The 13,466-nt window shown below is 29.8% G+C and overlaps 1 protein-coding gene across 3 annotated transcripts; it reads right to left on the bottom strand.

Annotated features, from left to right (window-relative positions):
* Positions 1-3,281: 3,281 nt before the first annotated feature.
* LOC7489686 (transcription factor Pur-alpha 1) lies at positions 3,282-12,607 on the bottom strand. Of its 3 annotated transcripts, none has more exons than XM_024583495.2 (5): positions 12,310-12,607; positions 12,176-12,223; positions 3,978-4,118; positions 3,657-3,887; positions 3,282-3,567 (listed from the first exon to the last, which is right to left on the bottom strand). In XM_024583495.2, the coding sequence occupies exons 1-5, from the start codon at positions 12,574-12,576 to the stop codon at positions 3,346-3,348; spliced, it is 909 nt and encodes a 302-aa protein (XP_024439263.1). In that variant the 5' UTR covers positions 12,577-12,607; the 3' UTR covers positions 3,282-3,345. The 3 variants fall into 3 exon arrangements, with proteins under 3 accessions (XP_024439263.1, XP_024439265.1, XP_024439264.1); XM_024583497.2 differs by having other exon boundaries at positions 3,777-3,887; XM_024583496.2 differs by having other exon boundaries at positions 3,657-3,884.
* Between the last annotated feature and the right edge of the window lie 859 nt (positions 12,608-13,466).

The raw sequence follows: 13,466 nt of genomic DNA, 5'->3' as shown, positions 1-13,466 counted from the left end.
TTCCTAACCAATCTTCTATGATTTGTACTTGATGATTTTTAGATGATAATGAATTTAAAATACTGACTTGAGATAATTTCCAATTATTAGGATACATGATTTGAATGTTTGAATTTTAAGGGTTAGTTTTAATGAGAAGAGTTTGATATCTAGGTGATTTTTTAAGAGCCTTCGAGTCTAATTTGTAGCCATGATTTATTCTTGTAATCTTTAGGCATATTAGTTTTAGTTTTGATATTTAGAGTAAAAGTTTTTAAATATTTGGATCAAATAATGAAATAGTGAAGTTTAGGTAACAATTGAAGTACACATGACCATTAGCAAGATTTGATTAAAAAAATATATGATGTCTCATAAATACATGAATATAAAAAGTCTAATCTAAGACTATGAAGTTGTTCGAGTATAATTTAAACTAATTTTTCATGAAAAAATTTATATCTTTCATTGGATCTAATTGAATAAGTTAAAACATTTTAACTTGAGAATTGATAATTTAAATCTTGATATGATATGAATGATGATCTAAATAATCTAAACATGAAGAAAAGAATAATAAAACAACATAGAAATTAAAATAACTAATAATATTGTAAAATCCATTAATAAATTCACAACAAATACTTGAGGAGGAAACTCCCCTCTTCTTCTCTGCCGATGTGCCCTAACTCACTGAGCACAAAATGCTTGGTGGGGCACCTCTATATTTCTTGCCAAGTGTCCTGATTCCCAGCACATGAGTAAACATTGAACAATGCTTTTGTGGAAGGTTTGTCCTCGAATGATTCGCACAAATGCAGGTGTTGAGCATCACGAAGCTCCTGAATGGATTGCCAATGGAGTTTTGATAGTTTTCAAAGTTGAAAAATATAATCTTTTCTTACAGGACTACATAATTTTGATCTCTTGTTTTTGCGGTAGAAATTTTATTTTTAAAAGATTTTTTTTATTTTTTTTAAAAATTAAATTTTAAATATTTTTGGATTGTTTTGATGGGTTAATATTAAAAATAAAATTTAAAATACTATTTTAATATATTTCTAAATAAAATATACTTTTAAAAAACAAACATTAACCCTTTTTTCGCTAGTTTATTTGTGGAGTTCGTCTTTTTGTTTTTGAATTTAAGACTCAAATCATGAATAATTTAGAGCCCATCAAGTACTGCTGCCTTCTTGTTTTCTGTTTTTTTTTTTTTAATTTAAAAACTTTAAAAACGAAAACTAAAAAAAATATTTAATTCTAAGAAATATTTAAATCATGAATAAAATATTTTTTTTTAGTTTTAAAGTTGAAGTAACACATTACTTTAAGCAATCACCCCAGTTTTTAATTCTAAGAAAAAAAAACTAATTTTCAAATTAATAATAATATGAATATATCTTTTAATTGTATGTACCCAAAGTTTAGGCCTGCAAAAACTTGTCGATCTACTTGCTTACATACTCACACACAGAGGTCAGCCCAAATCCGATAGCAGCCGACTAAAACACTTGCTAGCTCAACTGTAGCAAGCACCTACTGTCCCACTCCCCACCCTCCAAAAAGCCTTGCTTTAAGCAATCTGACATGTTCACCAATATTATTCATGATATTTTATATAAATACCTTAAATATTAGATTAAAAAATATTTTCTTAAAAAATATACTTTATAAAATATGTATAAAACCAACCTTCACCATAAGATTTTGACGGTGTATATGATAATTAATGAAGACTGATGATATAATGAGAGCATAACTAAAAGTTATGCTTATAAAAAAATAGATATTCTTATATGATTTTAGTAGTTGTTATTATGACAATACAATAAAGAATTTGTTAAAGGTTTTTTTTTAGGATGAGCTTAAAGAAGAATCTAGTTGTACAAAATATGGTGTTAAAGAAGCTTCTAGATATTTTTCCTTCCAAGCTCTCCAATTCTTTATTTCATAAGCTTTAAATCCATAACTTAATAAATTTTGTGCATCACATTGAACTCCCTCATCCATTACCACTTACATGTGACGAGGAAGACGAAGATAATTTTAATTTTCTAAGTTGTTCCAAAACCATATCTATTGAGGTTTTAAATAGAATTTGTCTCATTCTTCACACTCATTCATATTATATTCATAGTTACAAATCTAGAAAGCTTGTAGATTTTCTTTTCGTGCCTCTTCATGCTAGAACGTCTAAGTTAGTTGAGTTTTTTAAATATAGAGTTTATAATTTTAATGTTAAGATTGTAAAATAAAAATAAAAATTCAAGCGAGTAATGAACATACAAATTTCAATTTGATTTACATAAGTATCATGATGCATTTAATATTAGAGATTATTTTATGATATAGTTTAGACATGAACACTGTTCTTTGAAAACCAACCAATCATAAATTGCAAGTAAGTAATATTAGATCATTTAAAATGTTGCAAATGATTAAATCAAGTATTTGTATCATTAAACTGCTACTAAACTTTGATGTTAGCTCTACTTTTAACATAAAAAGACCTCGTTATGTATAAAAGACAAGAATATATCCCTGATTATCCTATCCTTTTGAAACTGACGTTCCATTATCCTTATCATTGACATAAAAAGAACATATTAATGCTATTTTGAATGCATAAGTTATTTTTAAAAGAGATTATAAAATTCAGTAAATCCCAGTTTATGAGCTAGATGATCATATTCATATTGTACTTGGATTACAAGAGAGACATTACAACTACTTGATTTTAATCTTTAGGAGTCTTATAGGAGTCGCCTGGTGCTATACTTTATGGAGTTGAGTTTTTTCAATCCCGGAAGAGTTAATGGAGACACCATACTCGAAACATAATTCACACATGCATATGATCTTCGATGATGGAGGTTAGCCTAATCGTTATTTATTGGTTTAGAAATTAGACTTTAACTTATGTTTCAGGTTTAGGCTATTGAACTTTTAGTTGGGTTTTGTTATTAGATTTAATATTATTTTATTTTAGGCTTTAGTTCAATTTTAATGGGTTTTTGGCCAAATAGTTAATTTTTTTAGGATTTTGCTATTTATACACATATTTTTTTTAACATTGTAGTCAATTTTGGTGATGAATTATTAAAAGTTATAGAGTAGCAAACTTCCCAATCTCCCTCTTTTCTCTTCTTCAACTTTTTCTCTCTCTCTGTTTTTTTTAACCTTTTCTAGCTTTTTGACATACATTTTGTAAACTAGAAGGTTAATCCGATTTAAGACATCATAAGTTATGGTTTACTATAATAATAATAATGTTATTTTTTTAAATGTAAAACAATATGTTTAATTCAAACCTACATGTGTATTATTATAAATGACTTGCTTAAACAAAGTAGAGTCATCATATTAACTCTCATGAGATACAACCGTACAAGATTCATCCTCAGCATTCGATACTTGGTTTTTGCTTACTTGGAGAGGACTATACTTCTTGAAATTTCTGTCAATCAAATGACCTTCTCTGGAATACAAATCATTGGTTATATCAAGGAAATGACCCGTCATTTCATTGAACTGCTTCAGCTGAGACAAGGGGATTATTACAAAAGATCGGCATGTACCTCTCCCCTGCAATATTAAACCTTAAAATGCTATAAACGTATCTCTTTTATAAAAATATAGAAATTAAAGATCATAAACAGTCCTAAGTAATGAACCTCAGATATCTTCAAGAAATGACCCTTCTCATTGTTTCCAAGATCAAAGCAAAATTGCTTCTGGCCTATTCTCATTATTTTTGAATCACAACAGCTACTACTTTCATAACGAGCGAACACCTTATTTGATTGTGATGTTGAAGAGTTCTGAGCATTGTGGCTCATTATAAATTCAGTTTTGGCATCTGCAAGCTCCACAGACTGTTCTGACAGAATATAAATTTGTTGCTGCTACAAAATAGAAAAAGCCTTTGTTTATTACCCTCGAAAGAAACCAAATTCGAACACAAATATGAAACATGAAAAATTAAATGCCAGAACCTGATATGGAGGGAAAAGAACTCTTGCAGTTGTATCAATCTCTTGTAGTGTCCTCATAAACAATTGTAAACCATTGTTCTTGTTTTTTCTGCAAGGAATGACAATGTTCTTACAGTCTGTGCTAGTTAATGCTTCTGAAACCTGCATGTATGGTGCTATTTTCATTAGAAAATTTGTTAAAAAATAGTTAATGGGCACATTTGATATCAAATGAGAACTTATTAATCTTCAATGTATTAAGTGTTGGAAAGGTCATACTAAGATGACATCTTGAAAACTTCTCACCCTCAACAATGTACTGCATGTTACTGACATTAGAAAGAATTTAGTGTTTAACTCATTATTATGCAAAAATGATTTTAAGATGGTTTTTTAGAGTGAAAAAGGCATTTTTATGATGATCTATTTAAAGTGAATGTAATGACCATTTTAACCAATAATAAAACTAATAATAAAACTAAAAAAAAGAAAAAGAAATGATGAGTATGACATTAATGACCATTGCTTAGGGGCATAAATAAAGCTTTTGGAATGTTTAAACAATACATGAATAAAACTAAAAAAAAAAAACTTAACAGGAAGATAAAAGGTAATATAAAGTGATAAAGGTAGAGAATATGAAGTATTATTTGGTGAATTATGTTCCTAAAATGGTATTATTCACCAAACCAATGTTATTTATTCACCATAATAAAATGATATTGTGAAATGTAAGAACTAAATATTAAAAGAAATTATGAGTGTCATGTTGATAAGTTTGGAACACCTTAGAACTTATGGGGGGAGGTAATTATAACTTTCAATTACATACTTAACAAAGTACCCAATAAAAAATTAAAAAAAACTTCATATGAATTTTAGCAAGGTAAAAGATCTTCCTACAAATAGCTCAAAATATGGGAGTGTCTTACAAATATAACAATACCTTATCCTAAAAAGTTTAAGATTGGACTTAAAATTATAGATTGTGTAAATATTAGATATGAATATAATAGTGGTGTATATCAATTCTTAGTACACAAGTTAAATGCTGAAGATATTCATCATAATACTATTATGGAATCAAGGAATGCTATATTCTTAGAAGATGTGTTTCCATGGATTGAAACACAAGAAAGTCATTCATATAAAAGAACGATTGAGGCTAGCTCAACTGATCACCATCAATTAGAAGATGATGAAGTTAAGCTTAAAAGAAGTAAAAAGAGGGTTGTTGTCAACGAATAAGAAAAAAAAAATTTGTAAGCTTGTCAAATCATTATATAGTTTGAAACAAGCACCTAAACAATGATATGAAAATTTTGACAAGGTTATATGGTCAAATGAGTTCAAAACCAATGAAATTGATAAATATGTTTATGAGAAAAATACATATAAATGTTATGTCATTGTACATCTATAAGTGAACGATATGTTCATTTTGAGTAGCTATGATCACATGATTAAGTCATACTAAGAATAAAAAAGTTTATGACATCTAATAGATTGGTATTGTCTCAATCTTATTATGTTGAAAAAATTCTCAACAAATTTTCTAAAGATAACAATCGCATAGTCAAAACACCAATTAATATAAGTATATATTTGTCCAACAATAGAGATAGAGGAATAAACTAATTGAAATATTCTCAAATAATTATAAGCCTAATATACATTATGAACTGCATAAGGCCTACTATTGCTTACCAAGTTAGCAAACTAAGTAGATTTATAAGTAATTCAAGTATTGATCATTGAAAAGCAATATAAAGGATACTTAAATTCTGAGGTACACTTTAGACTATGTGTTATACGATATTGGTTACCCGATAATATTTAAAGTGTATAGTGATAATTGGATATTCGACACTAAGGATTCAAAATTTACTAGTGAATATATCTTCACACTTGGTGAACTAGCTGTGTCGTGAAAATTATCTAAACAAATGTGTATCATAAGATCCACGATGAAATAAGAGTTTATTGCTCTTGATAAAGCTAGAGAGGAAACCAAATGAATTTAAATCTCTTGGAGGATATTTCATGTTAACCAAAATTATTGTCAGTTATTTGTGTCCATTGTGATAAGCTAATCAACAATTCAAAGGGCACAAAATAGTATGTATAATGATAAGTCTAAACAGATACATTGTAGATATAATATTGTTAAATACTTTATCTCAAATGGAAGTGTTTTCATTGACTATGTAAATTTAAAGAAAAATATTACGAATCCACTAACCAAAGGTTTGTCGAGAGAGTTTGTGTATAATTCATCAATGGGAATGTACTTAAAGCCTTTGAAAATAAAAAAAAAATGTAATGATAATAATTATACTTAGTTGAATGAAGATTCTAAGATTTAGGTTCAAATAGGAAAATAAATCATAACATTCTCAGTAGCATTAGAAAATTATTATTTCCTGCTTATTTCTTTGATTAAATAAGTTCTAGTTGTAGCATTGTAAAAGGTAAGTTGAACTCATAATGATTTTCATATATTGGTACACTAAGAGGAGTATAGCATAATACTTTTTGTCATAACCCAATTTTTGACAATATAAATTCACAAAAATAAAATGAATGAAAACAAATTTGAGTTTTAGGCCAAGACAACACAAATTGAAAGTCTTGAGAATTTAATCAGAATGGATAATAAGTTTGGGAGCCAATTGTGGTAGAAAAGGAAATAATTGATAAGTTTGAGGACTTAATTGAACTTAAAATTAGTTTAATTAATGAAATCTTGGGCTTAATTGAAGAAATATTAAAAATTCAGGGTTGGTTTAGGTCCAAATAACAAGAAATTAAAGTCCAAGGACCGTTGTGTAAAGGCGCCGCAATGCAGGGGTTTAATTACAATTTGGTCTAGGGGTTCGATTGAAAAATGTCAAAACATCGAGGACCAAATTGAAAAACAGCCGCCTTTGCCCTGAAATGGCGTCGTTTCACGTACATCTATCGTCTTCTTCCTCTGAAGACAGAGGAAGCCACCGGTAAAGAAAAAAATGAAATGCTGCCCAGATGGGCAGCCCAACACAAGCCATATTTAGCCTACCGAGGTCCCCAATCCAAGCAGACTTTCTCCCGGACACGCTACCGGAATCCAGGCCAAAGTCTACCACCAACAGTCCAGGCGTAGGAGGACTGTTGGCATCCGAGTCCTAGCAGGAAACCGACTCCCCAAGCCATGCTTATCAAGAGGAGAGGTGTAGGTTGAGGCAGAGAAGGAAGATCCCTATAAATACCAAGGAAATCAACGATCAAATGGGGAGAGATGATCGAAAAAAAAGGAGCAGAGACGGGCAGAGAAAAAAAAAAAAGGAGAGACCAAGAGAGAACATGGGAGCGACGAACAAATAAAAAGAAACACCATAGCAAACAGTGAGACAGAACCCATCAGGAGAACAAAAGACCAGAAGAAGAGAAAAACATGAAGAGGCTAGCCGACCAGTCCTCCATCGTCTTCGCCCAAGTAAGTCTTCTTCCTCCTGCCCTGTTATTGCATTTCTAAGTTGGCAAAAACAGTGTGTGCAATGCACACGTGAACTAGTTCGCGCGTGCTGCTGTTTGTGCCAGTTACTGGTCTGAACCAGTAACCCGGTCAGGCTGGCTGGATCCGGCCCAGCCTGTATGGTTGGGCTAGATCCTCCTCAGTAAAAAAAGAATGGGTCGGGTCTAGACCTCGGGCCCAACCGACCTCAATTGCTTTTTGTTAAGGGTGTGTTTGGCAAAACATACTCTTATGCCTTTTCTATATACTTTATTCTCCTTCTATTTTGATATTTGGTCAAACAAGCCTTTTTTTGATATAAAAAAATTCTTGAAATATTTGGCGACCATTGTGGATTTATTTGTGGCCCCCTTGCACTTTGTTTTATTTTTGTCTTTGTATTTTGTATTTTTTCTGCTATGTGCTCAATCTATAGACCCTTATTGTTAAATGCAAAAGTTGTTGTGCAACATTTCTTTTATTTCCATCTAAAAAGGGCAAATAATAATAAAGGGTAACAAAAAAGAAAATGACATAGAAAAACTCTTCTTCAAGTTCAATTTTTTATGAAATTATTCACTAACGCCAGAGTCAGAAATATCATATTTTTTTGGGCTTGTGCAATATTTACCAACGCCAAAGTTGGAAATATTTGTGGGAATTGTTCACTGACGCTAGAATTAGAAACATGATAGGAAGAATAAAATAGAAAAAAAGGAACAAATTCTTAGTAATTCTCTAAAACACTCATGAGTCCAGGAGTTGTTTAGAGCTAAAATGAATAGAACAATGAGAACTAAAACAAATCTCTAGATAGAGAACTATATGAGTACTATTATCTTGATATTCATAAAAATTAAATAGTTGAAGATATTGCGTTCATTATTTAGCGACTAAGAGCTTGTTTGGAAGTGTGATAGATATTGTTTTTCAAAGTGATTTTTGCTTGAAAATAATAAATTTTCATAATTTTTTTTATTTTTGACATTAACACATAAAATCAAAAAAAAAAAAAATTAACTTAAAGCTTTTTCAAAAGAAACAAAATTTGGAAATTTGGAAAAGTGTGGTTCAACTGCATTCCTAAATGATGCTTAAATCTGATAGTATTTCATTAAGAAAGGTTTAAAGTCAAAAGCTACATATCCCGATATAGTGATCCACCAAATCAGCATCTCTCAATAAATTCTCAAGTCATTTTCAAACTGGAGAGATAATCTTCATTCATGTGGGGAATTGTTGGGGAATTTATTAAAACATGGTTAATGAACACATTTAAGGTCAAATTAAAAGCAGCCGCTCACTTTTTAGGTTAAAAATTTATTGGAATTTAATCTACAACATATGCTCTTTAATATGGAACATCAACATATTTTAAATGAATTATAGGTGAATGAGATATTGATCTCAAATAACTCTTATTTGACATGTTTTGATAAAACTCAAAACTCTTTAAGAAAACTTTATCCCACGTAAGAAAGAAACAAAACTTTCTTGGTGTTTATATAGTGAGTGGTTGAAAAGTTAAAATTAAACCCAAAGGGCAACAAAGCTTTTATAAGGGGGAGGTCCTAGAAAAAATAAGTTTTGGGCTTAAACTCACACACGCACGTGCATCGGCCCCGTTCGTGCTTGGGCTTCGAGCCAAATTTGGGTTTATTGTAAAATGATATTTTAAGCCATAAAAAATTATTTTTTTTGCCAACTGAAATTTGAATTTGGACCTAGTCCATGAAGAACTATTTTTTTCAACCCATTGTTTGTCTAGTTTAGCTCATGAATGTTACAAGACTCTTCCAAAAGCTTCTGTTGTAATTTTGAACTATTTTCTCAGGTAAAAAAAATACAAATTCATGGCCACTATATTTAGATTTAATTCTTTATTTATGATGGCTAATCAAAGGTTGATAATGTGAGAATTAATTATGATTATTATTAGAATTAATTATTTAACTTTTTAGTTTTCAAAATCTACTATAAAAATAGTGAAGTGAAGAAAGAGTGTCTAACAATGTTTTTTATATTTTTATACTATTTCACGCCTCATATTTTAGTGTTTTGTTTTCTCTTTTATGCTTTGATTTTCCTCCCAAATATAGAGCTTAAGTTCATCTTACTAAAAGATATTTGAGTTACATAATATTTGGTTAAAAAACCTTGTTTAGAAGTGTATCTAAATCAAGATGATGTTGTTGGAATTTTGTGAGACATATTATAAACATCCTAGTTGCACAAGTGAAGAACAATAAAACTTTAAGAACAAAGGACTCATTATTTGACAGCAACAAAAGTTTCATTACTTTAGAGTATTTGAACAAGTACTATTCTTTATTTTGATTTAAGCATAATTATTTTTATTATTAGTATGCATGCTATAACTTTGATTTTGTATCAATTGCAAGTTCGAATAGATGCTTAATATGCATGCTATTATGAGTTTTATTTTTGAATATTTATAGATTTAAAATTGTATGCACTCTGAGTTTTCCTTGAATAATTTTTTTTTTGTTTTTGATGTTTTGTATGCTCTTACTATGATAAACTTAACATAATTACTCACTAGTCTAATACATTTACCAATTTAGCAAAACAATCTTTGTCAAACACAACAATGAGAGATGGACCAAATCATTGTTTTCAATCTAAAGATAGAAAAAATAGAAAAAAGGGAGAGAGAAAGATAAAACAAAATTTTCTCACTTTTAAAACTTGATGAAAAAACACAGAACTCAAGAGTTGAATGCGTACTAAGATTATAACATTGTTAAAGAATCATCTCCTAAGATATGATTTATATTATTTTCTAACACACCCCCTCAAGTGAAAGTCCTTTGAGCTTGAAACTTGCACAGATACACATTACATTGTGCTTAATTTTTATTAAATAAATGAGGATGATGAGATTCGAACTCGTAACCGCTTGATTATCAAGACTCTGATACCGTATTAAAGAACCGTTTCAACCTAATAGCTTAAGTTGTTAGGTAAGTTCTTGATATATAATTTATATTATTATCTTAAAAAAAAAAAAATACTATCATCACACACTTGACCCAAAATCAAATTTGCATATGTAAAATGACAGAAAATCATGTTCAACTCTAGACCACTCAAAATCGAAGGCAAGGAGATCCTACCAACCACCATATCCATTTTAAATGATACCTTATCCCATGGATTAAAAATATTTTATTTCAATATTTTTATCATCTATTTTCACTAATGGAAATGGAAATTGAAGTAAAATGATGTTGACGGTCAAAGCCTGCATGAGAAATCAAAGAATTCTTCCTCAATTTCTTTTCCTCAGAGCTACCTACAGCAATTTATTTCTTGATGACAAACGGCAGAGAATATGCACGTCTCCTCATCAGTAAAAAAAATTCTCAGAAAGACTTGAGATCTCTTTCGTTACTGTGAGGGAAACAAATGGAGCTACAGGTTTCAGACATAATGGATATCAAGTCTGAGCTTCTTGAGGAAGAATGATGGAATGCAATGGTTAGAATTGGCTTGCAGCTTGAAGTCAAACCACCTTGATTTGCAAAGCAAATAAGTAGTAAATTTGAGTGCACTGTTATCTACTTGTAAAAAAAGGAAGGTCTGGACTTAGGAGGTATTCTAGATTCAAGACAGTGAAACTGAAACAGAATGAGAACGCATGTGCTTATCGTATAGAACGTAAAAGTAAAAAAGAAAAGAAAATGAGAAGCAGCAACTTGAAGCTTGGACGCATGTTATGAATTGGAAGCATATGGAGAAAAAGATTCAGAGCATATCTAGAGAATGTACATGATTCAAATTCATGGAATAAATTAACATATCAATAAGCCAAATGAGATCCACATAAAGAACTGTGATAAACACTTCCCAAGTTGTCAGTCTTCCATTAAAGGTTCTTAGCATTCAAGTTGTTCAGTAATTCAACATCTGATATTCTGAGATTTGGCAATAACTTGCACCTTTCAGGACGAACAACATTAGAAGAATTTTACCAGGAGGTGCCTTAGATTTGGGTTATTGGCAGCAACGATATCCACCAACAACAACAGGTTTAGACCTACTACTTGTTACGGGAGAGTCCCTGCTCGAGTATGAATCGTTTCAGGTATGATTGGAGGCAACGGCAGCTTAACTCAGGAGGGGTTGCTAGAAACACAAGTAATCTATTTTCTCGAGGATAGCATATTGCAGATTTAAAATTTGAAGGTTTTGGAGGAAGAAGACACATATGCAGCTCGTTCTCTCTTTGAATTATGAGTAATTATGATAAGTTTTTTATTCTAATTAAAGCATCAAGGTGGTAGTGTCACTTATTTTATCCACCTTTTTTTTCTTCAGATTCAGACCATCTACCAGAGTCTAACCAAGAACTAAAAGACAAAAACAAATTCCTCCTATCAATGAAAGGGGACAAAACAAAAACAAAAAGACATAAATTAAGAACTTTTCATAGGTTATTGCAAACATTATAAAAGGGGACAAAACAAAGCATCATAGGATTTTGACTCCTTTTCACTGGAAGCAATTGTTGCGAAAGAGGAGATGATAGTTTTTTTCTAATATTTACTGAGAAGATGCTATAGCTTTTATGCATTTTCACGTCTATGCTCACCTAAAACTCAAGAAAGACCCCATGATTATAACGTATGTAATCAACAGAAGAAGATCATACTTCTTACATTTCGATCTGTAACTCTCTTAGTCTTAGAGATGGTAGCTTTACCTTTAAAAAACGACCACGATGATCCTGTCCAGCACTGAAGCAGAACACCTACAGAAAGAAAATATTGTTATTCAAATTAAAAGAAAAGGATCGTATTGGGGACTGGGGGTAAGAAATGTTAGGGAGGGAAACACCTTGCCGTTGATCTTCAATTCTTTATCTCTGTTAGAACCCTCCTCTTGGTGTTCAAAAGAAGTGGAGCTAAAGCAATCAAATGCCTTTAAGAAGCATGAAATGCCACTTGAAAGAAGCAAAATTGAGAAACCATCCATTTGTGATATTTGGAGGTACTGTCTTTCAGAATTCTCTTTCAGATCAAAACAGAAGGAGCTGTGCTCTATCTCTATTTTTTTACGGACAAGCAAAGCATCTGTGTCTAAACTGTTCTTCTCCATTTCCATTTTCCAAAACAACTTAACAAAGAAGGTGCGGGCCGGGACTATAATGAAATCAAGTTGCTTTTTATTTCTGTGTTATAAAAGTGTTTTTAAAATTTTTATTTATTTATTTATTTTAAATTAATTTATTTATTTTTAAATATTTTAATGTACTAATATAAAAAATAATTTTTAAAAAATAAAAAAAAATATTTTAAAATATTTTAAAATAAAAATATTTAAAAAAACAATCACAACAATATTTTTAAACAGGCTTAAAAGGTATCAAAATCTCACAAACTTTGTCTCAATGTTTTCTCGTGGATGCATTTGGGAGCAATCAAGTACATGGCTTATTTCTAATTTGCTTATTTTTGCAAACCCGTATTTATTTTTGGAAGTTTTTTTTAAGCTTTTTGTTAAATTATTAATATCTTGTTTGTTTACTGAAAAGTAATTTTTTTTTAAAAAATAGTTTTTTTAGAAAATAAATTCTTTAAAACTGAATTATTTTCTGATATTTAGTAGTGTCATAGAAAATAAGTTGGAAAACATCTTCTATTATTTGGTTATATCATGAAAAATAAGCTGAAAAATAACTTATTAGTATTTTTTTCAAGTTTATTAAAATAATAAAGAACAAATCTTACAAATTAAAAAGTTGAATGAGAATGAAATTGAAAACAAAATCTAATTTCATAAATTATCTCAAATAAAATAAATAACAATCAAAATAATAGAGATCAAATCTAACAGATAAAAAAACTAAAAGATGATGAAATTAAAATAATAATAATTATAATTTTATAAATTATTTCAAATAAAATAAGTAACAATAAAAAGAAGGAAGACCAAATTTGATAGATAAAAAAAATTTAATTAAAAAAATAATAAGAGAAAATCAAATAACAATC

The sequence above is a fragment of the Populus trichocarpa genome, chromosome 13 (assembly GCF_000002775.5).
Source record: "Populus trichocarpa isolate Nisqually-1 chromosome 13, P.trichocarpa_v4.1, whole genome shotgun sequence".
Taxonomy (NCBI): Eukaryota; Viridiplantae; Streptophyta; class Magnoliopsida; order Malpighiales; family Salicaceae; genus Populus; species Populus trichocarpa.
Note: the sequence above shows the minus strand (reverse complement) of the source record. Positions and strands in the feature narration are given on the sequence as shown.